Source organism: Neolamprologus brichardi, chromosome 11, assembly GCF_056152115.1.
Source record: "Neolamprologus brichardi isolate AB-2024 chromosome 11, ASM5615211v1, whole genome shotgun sequence".
In the NCBI taxonomy this organism is placed as follows: Eukaryota; Metazoa; Chordata; class Actinopteri; order Cichliformes; family Cichlidae; genus Neolamprologus; species Neolamprologus brichardi.
In genome coordinates, this window is record NC_142114.1 from 31,755,172 (window position 1) to 31,778,474 (window position 23,303).

A 23,303-nucleotide genomic window follows, 5' to 3' on the forward strand; every position below is an offset into this window, starting at 1 on the left:
AGAAATGAAGCCCAACAATCATGTTTCACAGTCCTGTGGTCTCAGCCTCAGATACTTATTAATTGGGAATTAAGGAAATGGCCTGTAACCATGGCAACCACAGGTTACTAGGGGAAATGAGGCGTCTGTCAGCGACCCAGAAACCTGCAGCGACAGCACAGAGTTGACCTTTCCGCCCGGGGTCACCGTTCGGTCTGTAGGCCCGTGCCACATGGTCGTCGTCATGGTGATTTATTTTTCCGAGGCCACGTGGTACAGACGTGTTTTCAGGGCAGTTCTGGTTTAGCTTAAAAAGCAGAAAACGCTCATTTCCTGTTCCACGGGAACAGACTGTATGTAAAAGATGGACCTAGCACAGTCACGGCGCCATGTTGGTTTTCCGCCTGCAGTTCACACAAAAACACGTTTTTGTTTCTCAGATAAAATAAAAACGTTTTCCGTCGGCTTGAGCGCCGACGTGTTTGGATACGACGGACGGTCGGCGGCTAAAGCTGAAAACCCGTCACGACGCGTCATCGCTGCTCAGACTGTTTTCACGCGTACCGGGGCGGTCATGTGACTGTCGAGCTGTCGGACTTCGTCCTGGATCAGTGCTGCCGATCCACAGATAAGTAATCAGTTTATCTTTGCCGAGTAATCAGATTACTGGAGCTGGGAAAGCGTCACGCAGCAGAGGTTTGACCTCATGTCTCTATTTGAGTCTTAATGTAATCGAGTACTTTTACTTCAGTACAGACGCGCGTGTCTGTCCCCAGCAGCTTCATGTTTCTGCTTCCTGTCGCTTCGGCGCTGCGTCCGTCTGACGCGTGGCCGTGCGGCTGCAGGACGCCGTCTCATGAAATAATTCAAACACGTTTATTTTCTGCATGATTTTATACAAACTTGATTACAGTAAATTTACATGTTTAAAAATACTTTTATTACAAAAACAAGTGTTTGAATCCTGCTGTCAGTTAAAATAGAGCGCTCCACTAACACATCCTCGGCTCCTCCAAACATTCCCGTTTCCTCGTTTAGCAACACGCTAGTTCTAAAAGCGGAAATCTCCCGCCGCTCTGGGACGCTCCTGGCGAGCACATCTGAACTCTGAGATAGCGCCGCAGCAGGCCAGCCTGCTTCCCATGATGCACTTCTTCACTCCCTGGGTGTTCGATCGCCTGCTGCGGCTCCTTAGCTTGACCCCGCCTCCCTGAGCCGGAGGTTTCCTCCTGTTAAAGCGAGTTCTTGCTCCCCGCTGTCACCAGGTGCGGCTCGCGGGGGTTTGATTGGTGGGTTTCTGTCCAACCCCGCAGGCGGTCAGAGGAGAGAAACTTTAACGGATCAGGTTTGCGGGGTTGTTCGGCTCCTCCCCCTGGCGCTCTCGCGTCGTCTCTCTTTGGCTTAAGTCTTCGTCTCTCGTTAACGTCAAAAAAATAAAAGCGTGATTAATGAAGCTCTGAACCGTCTCTGAAGTCACACACGGAGCTCGCCCTCTCGCCGTCTGCCTCTACAGTTTGATGAACAGCACGGCGGTCACCACGGCAAAGCCCACCAGCAGCACGGCCACCTTGGCGATGCGGTTCCTGCCGGCGGCGAGCTCGTGCGGTAGGATCTCCATGAAGGTGATGTAGATGAAGGTTCCCGTCGCCAGCCCCTCCAGCGTGCAGCGGGCCAGCTGGTGCCCCGGCGACGTCTTGGTCTCGGTGAGGCCGACGCCCAGGCCGACGCCCAGCGGCGACATGACGGCGAACAGCAGCAGGCAGCCGACCACCGCGGAGCGACGCAGCCGGGCCTGACACAGCTTCACGGTCAGGCTGAAGGAGATGATGCTCTTGTGGATCATCAGGGCGAGGCAGATCTCCAGCACCTCCCGCCCCTCCTCCAGCAGCCCCACCGCCAGCCCCTCGAACACCGAGTGCAGCGACAGCGAGAAGACCAGGATGAAGGCGCGCAGGGCGGACTGAGAACCAAAGTCCACGTGGAAGTGACCGTCCGAGTCCGCCGAGCCCCGGCGGCGGTGATCGTTGGATTGAATGCTGGAGTCCACCAGCAGAGAGCGCCGTTCCTCCGGGGACGGCGACGTCTGGTCCTTGAAGGCCAGGATGATCTGCTCCAGGACCAGGACCAGGAAGAAGCCCATAGCCACGATGAACTCGGACAGGGGGAACTGCAGCTGAGGAGGAAGAGGAGGAGAGTCAGCTTGAGATACCTGCGTCTGGATTCATCTCCAGGGTCCAAAACTGAGACCTGAATGTTCACAAATCTGAATAAATCATCAAAAAACGTCAATATTTAATAAAACGTTAAAAGTAGAAACTCCAGAACATTCTCATCGCCATGGACACGATCAATAACACGTACATGATCGGAGCTGCAGCTGCAACCAGATTACATTTAAATCTCCAAATATTTATTTATGACATTAAACCATAAGAATTCATTAAAATGTCCAAATTTGTAGTTTTTTTTTAAATCCTCCAAGTTTAAATAAATACATAAAAACTACAAATATGTCCCGAAAATGTGAAGATTCTAAAAACAAAAAAACCAACATCGTCAAAAAAACTTAAAAAACTCAAATTTGTTATGTTTGTCCTCAAAATTACAAACATCTGACTTTAACTGAAGGTCAAACATTCATAAACAAATGTTAATGTTGAATAATTAAGACAGCAGAGTTTCTCTTCCTCTCTGAGTTTGAACGTTTTCACTTCCCTCTCGCTCAGTTTCCTGTGAGCGCCGTGGCGAACTCTGAGGACAGGAAATAAACCAGCTGCTGCTTCAAAATAAAAGCATGTCAACGCTGACAAACTGAATTTCCAGCTCTACGGAGGCCCGACATGACCAAATCTATAAATAAACTTCATTCAACAATTGTGAGAAATAATATTAAATATTTATTATTTATTTATTGCAGTATTCCTTTTTCCCAGAGGGTTTTCCTGCAGACGTGCTGATGGATGTTTGTGGTGCGACACGCGTGTAGTAGGAAAACAAAGACACTCGCCAACATCTGCGTGGCCGCTGACTCAGGCGCGGTGCAGCCGGCCTGAACAGCTGTCGGAGGTTGTGCTTTACAAACACCAACATTATGACCGACAGACGAATTTGTTCGAGTGCAGCGAGTCGAACAGTCACTTCCTGCCACAGTCAGGCCTCGTCTAACATCAGCTCATTGTTGCAGCACTGAAGTGTTTCCTGTCACGAGTTAGCTAACATAACCTAATGCGAGCCCGTTAGCCGTAACCAACCACATGACGTCACATTCGTGCTGACACACGATGGCGCTGAACAGGATTTTAAAACTTTGACTTTAAGCTGTTTTTTATTAAATCAGAGTTACGTCAGTGTCTGAGAGCAGGATCGGCGCCTCAGTCAGCTCAGACGTTAAAGCGTCTCTGAGCGTGACGGCGAGGCTTTACCTGCGGTTTCTCTCCAGGCCTCTTTAACGTGTGCTCAGGTGAGCGTGTGCGCTCTCCTACCTTAATCCCGGCGCTGCTGAAGGCCTCGTTGATGCTCTGCAGGTAGTCGGGCAGCAGGTCCAGCAGGCAGGTGGCGAAGAACACGCCTCCAGCAAAACAGCTGATCAAGCTCAGCAGCAGGCGCCGTGAATCTGCAACACGGAGAGCACGGATCAATCACACGGATCAATCACAGGGATCAATCACAGGGATCAATCACACAGCTGCAGAGTCAGACTCCTGAATGGCGTCGTGTAGCAGCCCTGCAGAGCAGCGCTCATGGATCCATGTTCTTCTGCTGCAGCTGATCGAGTGACTGCACAGAGGTCACACAAGGTCACATCTAATCAGCTGGTTAGGAGAAAACAGGAAGTTGAGCTGTGAGATCAAAACACTGCCGACTAATCCTGGAGCTCCGAGCGTGGCGTCGGGCTCAGCGGGATCTAAACCCGTTATCCTGCGTCTCCCCACTTCCTCTCATTTACTACCAGAGCATGTGAAGCCCCGCCCACCTGCCTTTAGGAGGCATGACCAATTGGAAAACCGTTGGCTGAAAGTGGGAGGAGCGTGTTTCTGACCTGCAGGACACCATGTGCTCAAAAGAAGAATTGTCCATGCAAAGCCAGTATGAGCACGGCTGATTTCAGATACCCAGTCCAAATATTTTCTTTCTGATGTTCTGAACTCACAGAAACCGATGTTGGAAACGTTTATCTGCTCATCCAAACGACGACTAAAATGATGAAAATGATGTTCCCCAGTCTACCTGGCTGCACGCTGAAGCGCCCCGCCCCTCGGACGATGCAGAGTGGGGCAAATCCAAACAGCAGCGTGACTGACAGCAGGACCGCCAGCGCTCCTAGTTTGATCTCCAGGGCGGGGACGTCAGCCGGGTTCACCTTCAGCGCCGCCGTTTCCTTTGCCGAAGACGCGAGGACAGAGGAGGATGCTCCGCCTGCGACAGCCATGTCAGCTCTCTGGACTCACTCTGAGGACGAGAGTCTGTCAGACAGGAAGAACAACACAGTGAGACACACGTTTCCTTTGAATGATGATTTGCTGCAGGTACGGGCGACCTGCGGCGCTGCGCCTGCATCACACCTGTGAGTCTGCAAAGACGCGTTACGTACTCCTAGCAGCTGACGATGACACCTGACGTACACGTTGTTCACAGGCTCCTCTGAGCCACACACACAATCAGGCAGCATGAGGACGTGCTGTTAAAGTTTAACCCCCGCCTGCAGGTCGCTCGGTGAGGTCACAGTTTCGCCGCCCTCCTGTGGGTTAGGGCATAGGCGGGGTGATGAACTTCCTGTGTGATGTTTAGCTCATGCAGCAAACAGAGATGTTTGTGATGTGCAGAGCGCCATGAGTCATGTGACCCCAGGAATCGATAGGAGCAGATAAGAGCAGCAAACAGAGGCAGCGGCGCGCTGACAGGAAGTGCGGTGAAGAAGGCAGATTAACTGTGGCAGCAGGTGTGGGTGACTCAGAGGAGGGGCGGGTCTGATCTGATTGGGGGGATTTCCACGTTATTTGAGGACGTGTCTGAAACCGGAGTGGGCGGCCCCCCTGCAGTTCCTCTGCTGTGCCGCAGGGGCAGCAGCGAGTCAGGCAGAAACAAACATGTTTACAGGCTGAGGCACGGGGGTCAGAGGTCAGATCAGTTTGTATCCGACTGCTGGCGAGTCGGATAACCGAACACTCAGCACCTGCGCAGATTTACCACAGCTGTAACATCTGCTACGTCATACAGATGTGCACCGACTCTTCCTCGCGCAACTAATCAGACGTTAAAGGGGTTTTAGTTAGTGCGCACGCGCAGTCAGTGAGTCATGGAAGCGTAACCGTGGTAACCATCGTGTGTTTCCCGCTGATGATCCCGAGGTAACGGAATATATTTACTCCGGAGCAGATCACGGTCCCGCGCACAGACACCCTTACCTGTTCAGCTGCGGGCTCGCGCTCAGGTGAGGCTCTCGGTGTCAGAGCTGATCGGCGGCGCGAGCTTCTCTCGGTGCTGCTCTCCGGGAAGTGGTGACTCAGTTCCCATCAGCTGATCCCGCCTCGCGAGGGAGCTGCTGTGAAGCGCTCCGCAATAAAACACCGCATTTCCTCTTTACAAAATAAAAGCCCGTCAGTGTTTGGTTTCCGGTTCGGTCCTGGGTCCAGCAGGAGGAGACCCCGGACCATCAAACGCTTCCTGTCCCTCATGTATGTGACGTCATAAAGCTAAAGTTTTCATTTATGTTGAAGAATCACAGATTTTCTTTATGTTTACCCTCGATGATCAATAACAGTCATCAATAACAGTCACTGTGCCGTGGTGTGTGCTCAGTCATCCGGGTAAGTAAATCAGAAAAAGGTCATTGAGTTCATCTCAGCCTTTTACGAGCCACGTCTGACGTTTTTAATCATTGATCGGTAATATTTATGGATCTGTGGGTTCGCAGCACAGGTGCTCTGTCACACCTGATCCTATTGATCCAAACGTTTGACTGCTGATTGGTGGGAGAGCAGAGCCTGCCTCTCCTCTGAGGTGAGCGTTCGTCTTCAGCTTTATTTTCCTGATGCGCTGTAATTTATTCAATTAATAAATTATTGTTTAAAAAAAGTTGCTGTGTTTTTATTTTGCTGCAGTGAAACCTGTCAGAAGCTCACGTTCATCTTTATTTTTCATTCTCAGCCTACACAAAAGCATTTACTGATTCTTTTCTCAAAAACTAAACGTGAGGCTTTTATTTTGAAGGCCGCATTCCCCTGTCATTTTCTGACTTCACTCAGCTGGAGCGGGAGGCGGATCCTTCCAGCTGTTGACTTTGTAGCTTAACAGGAATCCCAAGAGTCCATGTTAGTGTCACTTTCCATCACTCATTAATCACAGAAGGTCAGAGGTCAAACGCCACTGCCTGGAAGTCTGTTAGTGACTGTGTGCGTGACGCTGTGGAAGCTTCACTGGTACATAAAGCACACGATGCTGCAGTCAGCACTCTGGCAGCAGTAAAACGTTATAAGCTGTTTGTGGTCAGAGCAGCTGTGAGAACTTCGGGCTCAAAGGTCACACTGAGCACAAACAAAAGTCGTCCTGGCCTTTGGAAGCAACGCCTCATGATCCAAAATCAGTACTGAGACACAGATACCATGGAAACCACACCACAAAAATTCAAAATGACTAAAAGTCTACTTCATTTACATGAAAAACCATAAAAAACAAAGCAGATGACCTCAAATTTAGGACCAATCACAGTGAAAAAGTTAAATTATACACAAAAGGATAAAAACTCCAGACGTCCAACTATCAACTTCACTTAGATGCAGAAACACAGGAAGAGCCAAAGTACTAAACCACAGACTGTAAACAAAGATGGACAGAGCTCCTTCAACCTGCATTGCCTCTTCTGTCCAGCAGGGGGCGACTCCTCTGTGCTCTCTAATGAGTGGCAGGTGTGGCTGATTACAACATGATGCTTTTCTACTCGGTCTGAACCCGAACAGGAACCTTCACAACACCGAGTAAACTCCACAGTGGACACCAGGAAACATTCAGAAACACTCAAAGTTCACAACCTTTAAAGCTCTCCGACAGCGCTGCAGAAATCCAAACAGCGTCTGAAAGGTTTTTATAATGTGGGAAAGAACAGTGTGATTCAGGGAATCTGAAGGTTTGTAGTTTCCGTCCAGTCTGAGCCGTGTTTGGACGATTCCAGAAACTGACCTTTGACCCTGGAGGCGAGGTCAGCTGATGGGTTTCCCGTCTGATTCGGTGGATTTACAGGGCGAGGCACTCAGAACGACCACAGGAGCCAGATCAAGATTCAAATATCTGATTTTATTTATATTCAAGCAGCAACAACCTGGTGATTACACATCGACACAGTCAGAGTTTTAAGAACGTTTCACGCGTGGGTCAGCAGGTGAACATAAAGGTGTGTATCAGGTAAAGGTGCATCACATGAGATCATAAACAGTAAACCTTATCTTCCACACAAAGACAAGCCTGTCGACACTGCTGCGTCTGTCACACGCAGACAGTAAAAATCACTTTATGTCCATCAGACAGTGTCTTAGATTTAAACACGAAGCTTAGCAGAGAAAACTCTTCTCGTAGGTACGCGTCAGTGCGAGGAGCCATTTGAGGCACCGCTGTTAACCGTTCAAGGGTGAAAAAAGTCCTCACAAAGCCAATCCTCCAAGAACACAGATCCCCGATTGTCACACGTGACTTATGAATAGGGATGGGTATTGATAAGATTTTCACGATTCCATTTTCGATTCTGTTTAACGATTCGATTCTTTATCGATTCTTTTTAAAAAAGGAGAACACTAAGGTCGATTAGCTCAGAACTTTGTTTTATATCTTCTCTTTGAACAAGATAGAAATGTAGGAGTAACATGGCCTTACAAACCCAACAGTGAGATCTTAACAGATCCAGCCGACGGCTCTTCAATGGGGTGTCACAGGGTCCCCAGGAAAAAACTGTAAATGTAAAATAATAAAATAAATATTCTTCTGTAGCAATAACAAAGTATAACATCAATTATTCTGTAGCAATTACACAAGAATATCCAGTAATGTCCCTGCCTACAATTAAACACATTCACTTACTGAAAATCATCTGCTGTGGCAAACGGCTGCAAGCCTTTGACCACAAACTGAGTCACTGCTCGGTGACGTTCGTCTATCCTGCCTGAAAGGAGACGCTACGGTAGACTGCAGCGAGAACTGCCAGCATCTGAGCCAGACTCTCTCTCATCATGGTCACCTAAACGCACAGTAATGGCAGGTTTGTAATAAGGCAGATCGCGCTAACATAATATGTACTGTTGTTGATTATTTACCTGCATTAACGGGAGAGGACGTGCAAACGTTACCGCTGCTGCTGGGTTGAGATTCACGAGTCCGGAATTAAAAACACGACATTCATTTAAGGTCATCGTGTGTTTGTGAGCAAATGCTTTTGCATATTCGTAGTGTTTCCTCCCTTAAATAAAATATCTACTTTGCAAGTATTGCAAGTTGCCCTGTTGTCATCCGTTCTCGTAAAGTAGAACCAAACTTTTGAGCGTTTGAGCCGCCGTGTTTCCTGCCAGGTAAATGACGCTCCGCAACGTGGTGACGTCATTCGGGGCGACTGGAATCGATAAGGGAATCGTTTGTAAAAATGGCAAACGATTCCAAGGAACTGAAACAGTGGGAACCGTTCTCAACAAGAACCGGTTTTCGATACCCATCCCTACTTATGAACGTTTGGAAAAATGGAAAATATCTGAAACCTGCTGAAACTCCACAACAACCGCTAGCAGCTGACCTAGAACCGAGGTTCTCTCAGCTGCTAGCGGTTACCTCTGAGTGACGATGATGATTTACTATTGAATTGTTAAAACTCACACTTGTGCTTTTAAACAAATTTATAACATTTAATTAAACCTGCATGTGGAACCTTACGGGATCCTGGGAATCCCGGACAAAAGGTTCGGAAGTGTTTGAAGGAATCCTGGCAGAGATCAAAATATCCGCCAGCATTCGAGCGGTCACGCCGAGGCCAGTCAGAGGTCTGTCTCCAGTATGACTTCCTCCCAGTAGTCCTTAAAAAATGACACGTTTGCGCCGTTCTGACAGAACTGACGAAAGCCCGCCCACAGCGCAGGATCCACGTAGGTGTGGCAGACCAGGTAACCTTTAAGACTCGGCAGGAAAGCTTCCAGTTGTGCCAGAAACACGGCGCACACCGATGCCAGACTGCGGCCAAAGATGTTGATGTTGAGGCACATGGCATTGTGGCGGTAGGGTACGGCATACGGTGGCGTGCTCAGACTGAGGGCGGCGGGCTCGAACTCCCGGTCTACGATCCACGTTAGGCCTCTGCGCCGCAGCACCTCTAGGTTGGCCTCCACCGGCTTCAAGGGCTCCCAGTCGTTGATGACGGTTCTGCCGGGCAGCAGGTTGGACACCACGTGGTCGGACAGGACCAGCGTCTCAGCCTGCCGCCGGCTCAGCGTGACCGGACCACAGGAGGAGTCGGCGTGGAGCGGATGTTTGGATCGAAGCTCGGCGATGAAGGCGCCCAGGTCGACCGCCTCACAGCACAGAGACAAGATGGCCTGCAGGGGGCGACAGAGAGGACAGGGTGAGTCTGCGGTTTACGTACCGTTCTGGTTCGACTCGTCGCAGTCCAAGTTCAGGCTTGGTCACAACACGCCACCGGATTCATGCTGTGATCCAGTCCATCAGCCAATCACGTGGCATGTGTGCTCTTCACCGCGTCACGAGTCTGAGGCCAAACTAAGAACATCTGTCGTTTCATTCAGTGGACACGACAGATGGACACGTGGATCGTTTACAGTCCAGGCCGGAAAAACCAGGCGGACTCTTCAACTGTAGGTGCTCAGAGCACGCTCAGCCTTAGGACGTGTCTGCAGCATCACGGTAACCACGGCAACAAAGGCCAGCTTGCAATAACTAGAAGCCAGCGGTGATCTCTGACCAAACGTCCGTGTGATGGCGCCCTGCTGGTCCTGCAGTCCTAACACGCAGGAGAGCAATTATAAATTAATTTGAGTCGTTATTTATTTTTAATAAACCTTTGATTTATTTCCTGTGAATATCGACACATTAGCTTTTCAACCACGACGAACTGAAAGTCTGCGTGCTTCAGGAGGATGCGGCATTTCTGCACAGCACGGTCAGAATAAAGGGAACGGCGCCGCTCGAACATCGGCTGCGCGACGTCGCTGTGATGAAGAATTATCATCATCACCAACTGTGGTCACAAACCAGTGGACTGTGACACACCTCCTTTGCGATGAGCCTGTACTTGGCGAGCGTCTGCGCTGAAGGATTGTCTCCTCGGCTCAGCCTCACAGCAGAGACTTCTGGGTAGTAGCGGCGGACGTAGTTGGTCACATGCGTCTGGATGGCGCTGGCGATGCCGCTGCCCCTCAGATCGGACACCACCCTGCGCCCCTGAAGTATTGCCGTCTGACCGCCGTCCACCAGGAGCGCCGACTCCAGCGCCACCTGCAGGGAGATGGAGAATGCAGCTCAGTGTAGAAAAAAGCCGTGAAACGAAAACTGCGGTCTGCTTCCTCAGGGCCCGCCTTCACGCCTCACCACTCTGCCGCCGATCCGGGCGATGAAGACGATGCGTCCAGGCTCCTGCAGCCAGCGGTGAAAGAAGGCGGCCATGTAATCGAGCCCGTTGTGGTCCTCAGGCGTGCAGATGTTTAGGACCTGCGGGACAACACAGCGCTCTGTTAGGAACGACGCTCTGAGGACACCTGGGCGTTCCTGACTCCGCCTCAAACAGACTTCAGAATACAGACAACTTCTGATTGGCGCAGAGCAAACGACGCCACACGGGTGACGCTCAGCACTGATTTTAAGTTTGGCTGTTAAAGCCCAGGTTAACCACAGGTCAGAGGTCATCGCTGCTCCCAGCAACCTCCCTCGCCTGAAACTAAAGGTGTCCGCGCCTCTGTCTGTCCCCACGGAGACAACTTTAGACCTTTAAATCAGCTCTGAACACGTCGTCCGTCTGAGGCTCAGAGTTTATCGCTGTGATCTTATTTAACGGCTCAGATTCATAACCACGTTTCTTTACTGTTTCTTGTGTCATTTGTCCCTGTGAGAAATAAAGCGGCCTGACAAAGTGACGAAGCAAACGGGAAATGAGGCGATGAGGTTTTTTTAGTTAGTCACAGCAGTAAATTATGGGATGTTCAAAGTTTTTTAAAGCTGTTCGGCTGGAGCAGCTGGAGTTAGCGTTGGTCTACCTGCCGGTGTTCCAGATCTACTGGCGTTTAGATCAACTGGCGTTGGTCGAACAGATGTGTGGCAGTCTTGCGTTTCAGGAGCTGCTACCGATAAACCAGCAAAAAAACGCCAAATGTGTCACCTGTGACACTTGTGAGGTTATCCCAAACACACTCCGTCAGTCTTGATGCTGTTGAACAACAAAATGTTTGCAAATGTTTCGAGTTTACCTGGTGATATCCTCATGCGCGATGCGATCGTGAAAACAGCAAACAAGTAACACCACGCAGATGTTGTTCACAGGACAGCAAGAGTAAACGATCGGGAGACTCTAGTCGTCGTTATCGTTTTATTTCTCCGGTTTCAGCGTTTTTGTTGCACAACTACAGCGAGCAGTTTACTTTGTGTACTAACATGGAGTCGAGTCAACCAGCGCCACCTCTGGCCAAGTGCCACTACAGCCAGATCAGCCTGTGACACACATCTGCAGCACGTTTGAATTTGTTTCATGCACATTTGTACCTTTCAATTGTCTCTGTCTGTGCGTCATGCAAATAAACCTTTGAAATGAATGAAATGATATCATGTATTATCAGCCTACATTTGTACAAAATGCCAAATGACATACACATAGTCATAAGAATCACCACCCTGATATCAATACTTTTGCCCATAAGAAAAATGTCGTGAACAAATATATGACACACTAATATTTCACCAGTGTTGTAACATCACATGTCGTTAGCATAGTCTGCCTGTGTCTTCCCTCTGCAAACGAACATTCCAGAGTTGGTTGTGATATAGTCTGCATAAGCCTTCAGTTAATCCAAAATGCTGCAGCAAGAGTCCTGACAGGGACTAGAAAGAGAGAGCATATTTCTCCTGTTTTGGCTTCCTGTTAAATCCAGAATTGAATTCAAAATCCTGCTCCTCACATACAAGGTCTTAAATAATCAGGCCCCATCTTATCTTAATGACCTTGTAGTACCATATCACCCTATTAGAGCACTTCGCTCCCGCTCTGCAGGCCTACTTGTTGTTCCTAGAGTATTTAAAAGTAGAATGGGAGGCAGAGCCTTCAGTTTTCAGGCCCCTCTTCTGTGGAACCAGCTTCCAGTTTGGATTCAGGAGACAGACACTATCTCTACTTTTAAGATTAGGCTTCAAACTTTCCTTTTTGCTAAAGCATATAGTTAGGGCTGGACCAGGTGACCCTGAATCCTCCCTTAGTTATGCTGCAATAGATGTAGGCTGCCGGGGGATTCCCATGATGCATTGAGTTTTTCCTTTCCAGTCACCTTTCTCACTCACTATGTATTAACAGACCTCTCTGCATTGAATCGTATCTGTTATTAATCTCTGTCTCTCTTCCACAGCATGTCTTTATCCTGTCTTCCTTCTCTCACCCCAACCAATCACAGCAGATGGCCCCGCCCCTCCCTGAGCCTGGTTCTGCCGGAGGTTTCTTCCTGTTAAAAGGGAGTTTTTCCTTCCCACTGTCGCCAAAGTGCTGCTCATAGGGGGTCATATGATTGTTGGGCTTTTCTCTGTATCTATGAAGCGCCTTGAGGCGACATTTGTTGTGATTTGGCGCTATATAAATAAAATTGAATTGAATTGAATTGAATAAGTGTGGTCAATCTAATAACGATCCGTAAGGGGATGGCAGTTACGCTGAATATACAGAAGTTACACAGTGATCAGTAATAAACAGTCCAATGCAGGTCAGTCCACTGCTGCCACCTGTGGCCAAGTACCACAGCCTACTACAAGATTAACTTGTGACACATCTGCACCAGCTGCTATGATCACATTGAGTAAAGGCTGATTGGCTGCACTCACACCTGGTGCATCCAAATCTACCCACAGATATGTTGAAAGATGCAATGCCAGCAATGTGGATTGTCAACACTACAAACAATCAGTAAGCAAAGACAACACGGGTCAATTATCTCTGTTCATTCAACACCCACTACATTTGTAGTCGCCTTCTGCAGAGGGGAAGTCAACACACACTGTGTGGTACCACTTCCCACAGAAGGTGCATTCAATCTGCAAGAAAAATTAGATTGTCAGAGCCATTCATCTGAAGTCAGGCTCTTGAGTAAAGCAACTAAACATGTTACAGTGTGCAGATACTGCATATTTCTGTGCAACAGTCTTATCTGTGTATCACTTGCTGTTTCCATGCATCCTTTAGGTGCTCTAGTGTCTTTAAAGTGCAAAGGCATGCAGGTCACCTGAACTATAATTCCACTGTCGGTGCATCAAAGTGACATGTCACCCAGTGATGTTGAAGTAACCCAGTCAAGGTGCTTCCATCTGAGGTATTGATTTCGTTATCTTACCCATGCTAACGACATGTGATGTGACAACACTGGTGAAATATTAGTGTGTCTATATCTGTTCACGACATTTTTCTTATGGGCAAAAGTATTGATATCATGATGAACAGGGGTGGTGATTCTTATGACTTTGTGTATATAATTTGGCATTTTGAAGAAATGTAGCCTGATAGTACATACATGATATCATTTCATTCTTTTCAAAGGTTTATTTGCATGACGCACAGACAGAGACAATTGAAAGGTACAAATGTGCATGAAACAAATTCAAACGTGCTGCAGATGTGTGTCACAGGCTGATCTGGCTGTAGTGGCACTTGGCCAGAGGTGGCGCTGGTTGACTCGACTCCATGTTAGTACACAAAGTAAACTGCTCGCTGTAGTTGTGCAACAAAAACGCTGAAACCGGAGAAATAAAACGATAACGACGACTAGAGTCTCCCGATCGTTTACTCTTGCTGTCCTGTGAACAACATCTGCGTGGTGTTACTTGTTTGCTGTTTTCACGATCGCATCGCGCGTGAGGATATCACCAGGTAAACTCGAAACATTTGCAAACATTTTGTTGTTCAACGGCATCAAGACTGACGGAGTGTGTTTGAGATAACCTCACAGTGTCACAGGTGACACATTTGGCGTTTTTTGCTGGTTTATCGGTAGCAGCTCCTGAAACGCAAGACTGCCACACATCTGTTCGACCAACGCCAGTTGATCTAAACGCCAGTAGATCTGGAACACCGGCACTAAACTACACACAGCAGCGAGTTTAACGACCTCATCGGTGCAGCGGTGAAAGCTCAGAGGAGCGACGGGCGGCAGTGCCCGTCAGACTGTGAAAGTCTGACATGATGAACACAGGCGGCGTGCTGCAGCGGATTGCACATTAATGGAAAAATGTTGGGACCTGCTGGAAGTCCTGCTCCTGCGCCAGGCAGTACACCACATCAGCTGCTTCCCCTCCTGCAGACATCCTGGTCCTGTTTCAGCCCCTGAAGCACTTTGCGCCTGCAGAGAGCTCGACGGTTCCTCTGTGAAGCTTCTGGAGAGACCAGAGGTCAGAAAGCTGTCTGCTGAGCCAACGCTCAGGGCTTGTGAATGCAGCTTCTGAAGCCACGCCCTCTGCCGAGGATGTCACCAGCAGAGGATCCATCAGCATCCAATCAGATGGTGGAGGTGGGAGATTTAAAGAGTTGCCTGTGAGAGGAAACCTTCAGAGACCAAACAGTCACACCTGGTGGTGAAGTGCCAGCGCTGCAGTCACGGTGACGGGGCAGGTGTTTGGGAGCAGGGTCCTGGTTGGGTTTGCTGGTTTAGACGTGTAAATACTAATAAAATGAATAGAAAAACACAAGCGATCCCTCCATCTTTGTCCAGGGTGGGCTCCTGCACCGGACGCACGGTCATTGGATATTCCATGACGCTGTAAATCACGTCAGACCATTTTATCAACTCTTAACCTTCAACAACCTGCTGCAGATTTGAACTCACTGTTCAAACTGGCTAATTCGCTTTAGTGCTGATTTGATCTGTTGTCACGCTTTGTTTTGCAATTCCAACTTATTTTATATGTTTTTATAACTATTGTCCTTTTCATTTTTTCTTTTGTAGGTGATCTTGGGTTTCTGAAAGGCGCCCTCAAATAAAATGTATTATTATTATTATTATTATTATTATTATTACTATTATTATTACTATGATAATGACATTAATAATAATATTATTAACATTCCTGTTGGTGGCCCTCAGACAGCAGAGGGCGCTGTTTAGTCTGCCTGTTATAGGAAGAGAAGAAGAAGTCGGGCATGCGCAGAGGAGGCTGTGAGCTGCCAGCTGGACGCTGTGTTCCTCCGTGAAGCGACACGAAGGTCCGTGTGTGTGTGTGTGTGTGTGTGTGTGTGTGTGTGTGTGTGTGTGTGTGTGTGAGAGAGAGAGAGAGAGAGAGAGAGAGAGAGGAGGAGGAAGAGCACCGCTGATGAAGATCCGGAGCGTTTGTACCGGAAACGACACCAGCAGAGCTCCGTGTGTCAGCTGTGAGTATCCTCTGCTGCTCCTCCGGTCCGACCGGGACCGTGCCTGGAGAGTCCTGGAAAGTTTTTGAATGGCACACAAAGAGGAAGAGTGAGAAAAGTACTCAGTTACAGTACTCTGTTACAGTACTCTGTTACAGTACTGTGTTACAGTAAAAGTACAGGAGTGTGTTGTTATGAGAAGTCATAAGTGTCACTGCAGGTGTGACCAGTGGGAGTCTGCACATGCTCAGTTCGACCCTCTCCTGGGTAGACAGTAGGAGCTTGGACCCTTTGTTTTGGAGGTGAGTTTACCTTCATTCTGAGCCTCGAGCCTCGGCGGCAGTGATCGTTGGATTGAATGCTGGAGTCCACCAGCAGAGAGCGCCGTTCCTCCGGGGACGGCGACGTCTGGTCCTTGAAGGCCAGGATGATCTGCTCCAGGACCAGGACCAGGAAGAAGCCCATAGCCACGATGAACTCGGGCAGGGGGAACTGCAGCTGAGGAGGAAGAGGAGGAGAGTCAGCTTGAGATACCTGCGTCTGGATTCATCTCCAGGATCCAAAACTGAGACCTGAATGTTCACAAATCTGAATAAATCATCAAAAAACGTCAATATTTAATAAAACGTTAAAAGTAGAAACTCCAGAACGTTCTCATCGCCATGGACACGATCAATAACACGTACATGATCGGAGCTGCAGCTGCAACCAGATTACATTTAAATCTCCAAATATTTATTTATGACATTAAACCATAAGAATTCATTAAAATGTCCAAATTTGTAGTTTTTTTAAATCCTCCAAGTTTAAATAAATACATAAAAACTACAAATATGTCCCGAAAATGTGAAGATTCTAAAAACAAAAAAACCAACATCGTCAAAAAAACTTAAAAAACTCAAATTTGTTATGTTTTTCCTCAAAATTACAAACATCTGACTTTAACTGAAGGTCAAACATTCATAAACAAATGTTAATGTTGAATAATTAAGACAGCAGAGTTTCTCTTCCTCTCTGAGTTTGAACGTTTTCACTTCCCTCTCGCTCAGTTTCCTGTGAGCGCCGTGGCGAACTCTGAGGACAGGAAATAAACCAGCTGCTGCTTCAAAATAAAAGCATGTCAATGCTGACAAACTGAATTTCCAGCTCTACGGAGGCCCGACATGACCAAATCTATAAATAAACTTCATTCAACAATTGTGAGAAATAATATTAATCGTTAATTATATAATTAATAATATTGTTCCTGAATAAAGTTGTCTTTGGAAATTAGGCTGGTATCCTCCGTGTACTCCTCCACATAAGAGTGTCCATAAGTGCACGTGGCACCAGGACGCTCTAGGCCGTAGGTCGATGATCGATTTTGTAATCGTATCACCAGACCTGCGACCATATGTTCTGGACACTCGGGTAAAGAGAGGGGCTGAGCTGTCAACTGATCACCACCTGGTGGTGAGTTGGATCAGGTGGCGGGGGAGGACGCTGGACAGACCTGGTGCACCTAAACGCGTAGTGAGGGTGTGCTGGGAACGACTAGCAGAGGCCCCAGTCCACGAGATCTTCAACGCACACCTCCGGCAGAGCTTCAACAGCATTCCGAGGGAGGCGGGGGACATCGAGTCCGAATGGACCATGTTCAGCGCCTCCATTGCCGAAGCTGCTGCATTGAGCTGCGGCCGCAAGGTGGTTGGTGCCTGCCGTGGTGGTAATCCCCGAACCAAATGGTGGACACCAGAGGTGAAGGGAGCCACCAGGCTGAAGAAGGAGTCCTATCGGGCTTGGTTAGCCTGTGGGACTCCGGAGGCAGCCGACAGGTATCGACAGGCCAAGCGGAATGCGGCTCGGGCAGTGGCTGAAGCAAAAACTCGGGTGTGGGAGGAGTTCGGAGAGGCCATGGAAAAAGACTTTCGGACTGCCTCGAAGAGGTTCTGGCAAACCGTCAGGCGTCTCAGGAGGGGAAAGCGGTGCTCTACCTGCACTGTGTATAGTGCTGGCGGAGCGCTGCTGACGTCGACTGAGAAAATTGTCAGGCGGTGGAAGGAATACTTCGAGGACCTCCTTAATCCCACTGACGCGTCTTCCAAGGAGGAAGCAGAGTCTGGGGATGAGGGGAATGACCCGCCAATTTCTGGGGGCGAGGTCACTGAGGCAGTTAAACAACTCCTTGGTGGCAGAGCCCCTGGTGTTGATGAGGTCCGCCCCGAGTTCCTGAAGGCTCTGGACGTTGTAGGGCTGTCCTGGCTGACACGCCTCTGCAATGTTGCGTGGAGATCAGGGGCAGTACCCGTGGATTGGCAGACCGGGGTGGTGGTCCCCATCTTTAAGAAGGGGGACCGGAGGGTGTGTTCCAACTACAGGGGGATCACACTCCTCAGCCTCCCCGGGAAAGTCTATGCCAGGGTGCTGGAAAGGAGAGTTCGTCCGCTAGTCGAACCTCTGATGCAGGAGGAACAATGCGGTTTTCGTCCTGGTCGCGGAACACTGGACCAGCTCTTCATCCTCTCGAGGATACTTGAGGGTGCATGGGAGTTTGCCCAACCAGTCTACATGTGTTTTGTGGACTTGGAGAAGGCATTCGACCGTGTCCCTCGGGGTGTCCTGTGGGAGGTGTTGCGGGAGTATGGGGTGTCTGGCCCATTGCTACGGGCCATTCGATCCCTATACAACCGCTGCAAGAGCTTGGTTCGCATTGCCGGCAATAAGTCGGACTCGTTCCCGGTGGGTGATGGGCTCCGCCAGGGCTGCCCTTTGTCACCGGTTCTGTTCATAATTTTTATGGACAGGATTTCTAGGCGCAGCCAAGTGGCGGAGGGCTTTCGCTTTGGTGGCCTCAGGATCTCATCTCTGATCTTTGCGGATGATGTGGTTCTGTTGGCTTCATCGGGTGAGGGCCTCCAGCTCACACTGGAGCGGTTCGCAGCCGAGTGTGAAGCAGCGGGAATGAGGATCAGCACCTCCAAATCTGAGGCCATGGTTCTCAGCCGGAAAAGGGTGGAGTGCCCACTCCGGGTCGGGGATGAGGTCCTGCCCCAAGTGGAGGAGTTCAAGTATCTCGGGGTCTTGTTCGCGAGTGATGGGAGAAGGGAGCCGGAGATCGACAGACGGATTGGGGCTGCAGCTGCAGTAATGCAGACGCTGCACCGGTCCGTCGTGGTGAAGAGGGAGCTGAGTGTAAAAGCGAAGCTCTCAATTTACCGGTCGATCTACGTCCCTACCCTCACCTATGGCCACGAGCTGTGGGTAGTGACCGAAAGGACGAGATCGCGGATACAAGCGGCGGAAATGAGCTTCCTCCGAAGGGTGGCTGGCATCTCCCTTAGAGATAGGGTGAGAGGTTCGGCCATCCGGGAGGGGCTCAGAGTAGAGCCGCTGCTGCTCCACATCGAAAGGAGCCAGCTGAGGTGGTTTGGGCATCTGGTAAGGATGCCCCCTGGGCGCCTCCTGGGTGAGGTGTTCCAGGCATGTCCCACCGGGAGGAGGCCCCGGGGCAGACCCAGGACACGCTGGAGAGATTATATCTCTCGGCTGGCCTGGGAACGCCTTGGTGTTCCCCCGGATGAGCTGGAGGAGGTGGCTGGGGAGAGGGAGGTCTGGGCCTCTTTGCTTAGGCTGCTGCCCCCGCGACCCGGCCCCGGATAAAGCGGATGAAGATGGATGGATGGATGGATGGATGAATATTAAATATTTATTATTATTTATTTATTGCAGTATTCCTTTTTCCCAGAGGGTTTTCCTGCAGACGTGCTGATGGATGTTTGTGGTGCGACACGCGTGTAGTAGGAAAACAAAGACACTCGCCAACATCTGCGTGGCCGCTGACTCAGGCGCGGTGCAGCCGGCCTGAACAGCTGTCGGAGGTTGTGCTTTACAAACACCAACATTATGACCGACAGACGAATTTGTTCGAGTGCAGCGAGTCGAACAGTCACTTCCTGCCACAGTCAGGCCTCGTCTAACATCAGCTCATTGTTGCAGCACTGAAGTGTTTCCTGTCACGAGTTAGCTAACATAACCTAATGCGAGCCCGTTAGCCGTAACCAACCACATGACGTCACATTCGTGCTGACACACGATGGCGCTGAACAGGATTTTAAAACTTTGACTTTAAGCTGTTTTTTATTAAATCAGAGTTACGTCAGTGTCTGAGAGCAGGATCGGCGCCTCAGTCAGCTCAGACGTTAAAGCGTCTCTGAGCGTGACGGCGAGGCTTTACCTGCGGTTTCTCTGCAGGCCTCTTTAACGTGTGCTCAGGTGAGCGTGTGCGCTCTCCTACCTTAATCCCGGCGCTGCTGAAGGCCTCGTTGATGCTCTGCAGGTAGTCGGGCAGCAGGTCCAGCAGGCAGGTGGCGAAGAACACGCCTCCAGCAAAACAGCTGATCAAGCTCAGCAGCAGGTGCCGTAAATCTGCAACACGGAGAGCACGGATCAATCACACGGATCAATCACAGGGATCAATCACACGGGTCAATCACAGGGATCAATCACACGGATCAATCACACGGATCAATCACAGGGATCAATCACACGGGTCAATCACAGGGATCAATCACACGGATCAATCACAGGGATCAATCACACGGGTCAATCACACGGATCAATCACACGGGTCAATCACAGGGATCAATCACACGGATCAATCACACGGATCAGTCACAGGGGTCAATCACACAGGTCAATCACAGGGATCAATCACACAGGTCAATCACACGGATCAATCACACGGATCAATCACACTGCTGCAGAGTCAGACTCCTGAATGGCGTCGTGTAGCAGCCCTGCAGAGCAGCGCTCATGGATCCATGTTCTCCTGCTGCAGCTGATCGAGTGACTGCACAGAGGTCACACAAGGTCACATCTAATCAGCTGGTTAGGAGAAAACAGGAAGTTGAGCTGTGAGATCAAAATACTGCCGACTAATCCTGGAGCTCCGAGCGTGGCGTCGGGCTCAGCGGGATCTAAACCCGTTATCCTGCGTCTCCCCACTTCCTCTCATGTATTTTACTACCAGAGCATGTGAAGCCCCGCCCACCTGCCTTTAGGAGGCATGACCAATTGGAAAACCGTTGGCTGAAAGTGGGAGGAGCGTGTTTCTGACCTGCAGGACACCATGTGCTCAAAAGAAGAATTGTCCATGCAAAGCCAGTATGAGCACAGCTGATTTCAGATACCCAGTCCAAATATTTTCTTTCTGATGTTCTGAACTCACAGAAACCGATGTTGGAAACGTTTATCTGCTCATCCAAACGACGACTAAAATGATGGAAACCCTGCCAATCACAGCACGCCCTGTCGGTACATGTTCCCCAGTCTACCTGGCTGCACGCTGAAGCGCCCCGCCCCTCGGACGATGCAGAGTGGGGCAAATCCGAACAGCAGCGTGACTGACAGCAGGACCGCCAGCGCTCCTAGTTTGATCTCCAGGGCGGGGACGTCAGCTGGGTTCACCTTCAGCGCCGCCGTTTCCTTTGCCGAAGACACGAGGACAGAGGAGGATGCTCCGCCTGCGACAGCCATGTCAGCTCTCTGGACTCGCTCTGAGGACGAGAGTCTGTCAGACAGGAAGAACAACACAGTGAGACACGTTTCCTTTGAATGATGATTTCCTGCAGGTACGGGCGACCTGCGGCGCTGCGCCTGCATCACACCTGTGAGTCTGCAAAGACGCGTTACGTACTCCTAGCAGCTGACGATGACACCTGACGTACACGTTGTTCACAGGCTCCTCTGAGCCACACACACAATCAGGCAGCATGAGGACGTGCTGTTAAAGTTTAACCCTCGCCTGCAGGTCGCTCGGTGAGGTCACAGTTTCGCCGCCCTCCTGTGGGTTAGGGCATAGGCGGCGTGATGAACTTCCTGTGTGATGTTTAGCTCATGCAGCAAACAGAGATGTTTGCGATGTGCAGAGCGCCATGAGTCATGTGACTCCAGGAATCGATAGGAGCAGATAAGAGCAGCAAACAGAGGCAGCGGCGCGCTGACAGGAAGTGCGGTGAAGAAGGCGGATTAACTGTGGCAGCAGGTGTGGGTGACTCAGAGGAGGGGCGGGTCTGATCTGATTGGGGGGATTTCCACGTTATTTGAGGACGTGTCTGAAACCGGAGTGGGCGGCCCCCCTGCAGTTCCTCTGCTGTGCCGCAGGGGCAGCAGCGAGTCAGGCAGAAACAAACATGTTTACAGGCTGAGGCACGGGGGTCAGAGGTCAGATCAGTTTGTATCCGACTGCTGGCGAGTCGAATAACCGAACACTCAGCACCTGCGCAGATTTACCACAGCTGTAACATCTGCTACGTCATACAGATGTGCACCGACTCTTCCTCGCGCAACTAATCAGACGTTAAAGGGGTTTTAGTTAGTGCGCACGCGCAGTCAGTGAGTCATGGAAGCGTAACCGTGGTAACCATCGTGTGTTTCCCGCTGATGATCCCGAGGTAACGGAATATATTTACTCCGGAGCAGATCACGGTCCCGCGCACAGACACCCTTACCTGTTCAGCTGCGGGCTCGCGCTCAGGTGAGGCTCTCGGTGTCAGAGCTGATCGGCGGCGCGAGCTTGTCTCGGTGTTGCTCTCCGGGAAGTGGTGACTCAGTTCCCATCAGCTGATCCCGCCTCGCGAGGGAGCTGCTGTGAAGCGCTCCGCAATAAAACACCGCATTTCCTCTTTACAAAATAAAAGCCCGTCAGTGTTTGGTTTCCGGTTCGGTCCTGGGTCCAGCAGGAGGAGACCCCGGACCATCAAACGCTTCCTGTCCCTCATGTATGTGACGTCATAAAGCTAAAGTTTTCATTTATGTTGAAGAATCACAGATTTTCTTTATGTTTACCCTCGATGATCAATAACAGTCATCAATAACAGTCACTGTGTCGTGGTGTGTGCTCTGTCATCCGGGTAAGTAAATCAGAAAAGGGTAATTGAGTTCATCTCAGCCTTTTACGAGCCACGTCTGACGTTTTTAATCATTGATCGGTAATATTTATGGATCTGTGGGTTCGCAGCACAGGTGCTCTGTCACACCTGATCCTATTGATCCAAACGTTTGACTGCTGATTGGTGGGAGAGCACAGCCTGCCTCTCCTCTGAGGTGAGCGTTCGTCTTCAGCTTTATTTTCCTGATGCGCTTTAATTTATTCAATTAATAAATTATTGTTTAAAAAAGTTGCTGTGTTTTTATTTTGCTGCAGTGAAAACTGTCAGAAGCTCATGTTCATCTTTATTTTTCATTCTCAGCCTACACAAAAGCATTTACTGATTCTTTTCTCAAAAACTAAACGTGAGGCTTTTATTTTGAAGGCCGCATTCCCCTATCATTTTCTGACTTCACTCAGCTGGAGCGGGAGGCGGATCCTTCCAGCTGTTGACTTTGTAGCTTAACAGGAATCCCAAGAGTCCATGTTAGTGTCACTTTCCCATCACTCATTAATCACAGAAGGTCAGAGGTCAAACGCCACTGCCTGGAAGTCTGTTAGTGACTGTGTGCGTGACGCTGTGGAAGCTTCACTGGTACATAAAGCACACGATGCTGCAGTCAGTACTCTGGCAGCAGTAAAACGTTATAAGCTGTTTGTGGTCAGAGCAGAGAAACTTCGGGCTCAAAGGTCACACTGAGCACAAACAAAAGTCGTCCTGGAGTTTGGAAGCAACGCCTCATGATCCAAAATCAGTACTGAGACACAGATACCATGGAAACCACACCACAAAAATTCAAAATGACTAAAAGTCTACTTCATTTACATGAAAAACCATAAAAAACAAAG

At 49.6% G+C, this 23,303-nt stretch overlaps 2 protein-coding genes across 4 annotated transcripts; both read right to left on the reverse strand.

Annotated features, from left to right (window-relative positions):
- Positions 1–854: 854 nt before the first annotated feature.
- On the reverse strand, positions 855–5,571 carry slc39a3 (solute carrier family 39 member 3). The gene is made up of 4 exons (XM_087848606.1): positions 5,385–5,571; positions 4,207–4,442; positions 3,462–3,592; positions 855–2,152 (listed from the first exon to the last, which is right to left on the reverse strand). The coding sequence occupies exons 2-4, from the start codon at positions 4,406–4,408 to the stop codon at positions 1,487–1,489; spliced, it is 999 nt and encodes a 332-aa protein (XP_087704732.1). The 5' UTR covers positions 4,409–4,442; positions 5,385–5,571; the 3' UTR covers positions 855–1,486.
- Positions 5,572–8,001: 2,430 nt separating this feature from the next.
- Positions 8,002–22,153, reverse strand: LOC148100760 (histidine N-acetyltransferase-like). Of its 3 annotated transcripts, XM_087848603.1 has the most exons (7): positions 22,036–22,153; positions 20,860–21,095; positions 19,821–19,951; positions 15,860–16,045; positions 10,552–10,671; positions 10,234–10,458; positions 8,002–9,542 (listed from the first exon to the last, which is right to left on the reverse strand). In XM_087848603.1, the coding sequence occupies exons 2-7, from the start codon at positions 21,059–21,061 to the stop codon at positions 8,988–8,990; spliced, it is 1,419 nt and encodes a 472-aa protein (XP_087704729.1). In that variant the 5' UTR covers positions 21,062–21,095; positions 22,036–22,153; the 3' UTR covers positions 8,002–8,987. The 3 variants fall into 3 exon arrangements, with proteins under 3 accessions (XP_087704729.1, XP_087704730.1, XP_087704731.1); XM_087848604.1 differs by lacking the exons at positions 20,860–21,095; positions 22,036–22,153 and adding an exon at positions 20,754–20,853; XM_087848605.1 differs by lacking the exons at positions 15,860–16,045; positions 19,821–19,951; positions 20,860–21,095; positions 22,036–22,153 and adding an exon at positions 14,443–15,244.
- Between the last annotated feature and the right edge of the window lie 1,150 nt (positions 22,154–23,303).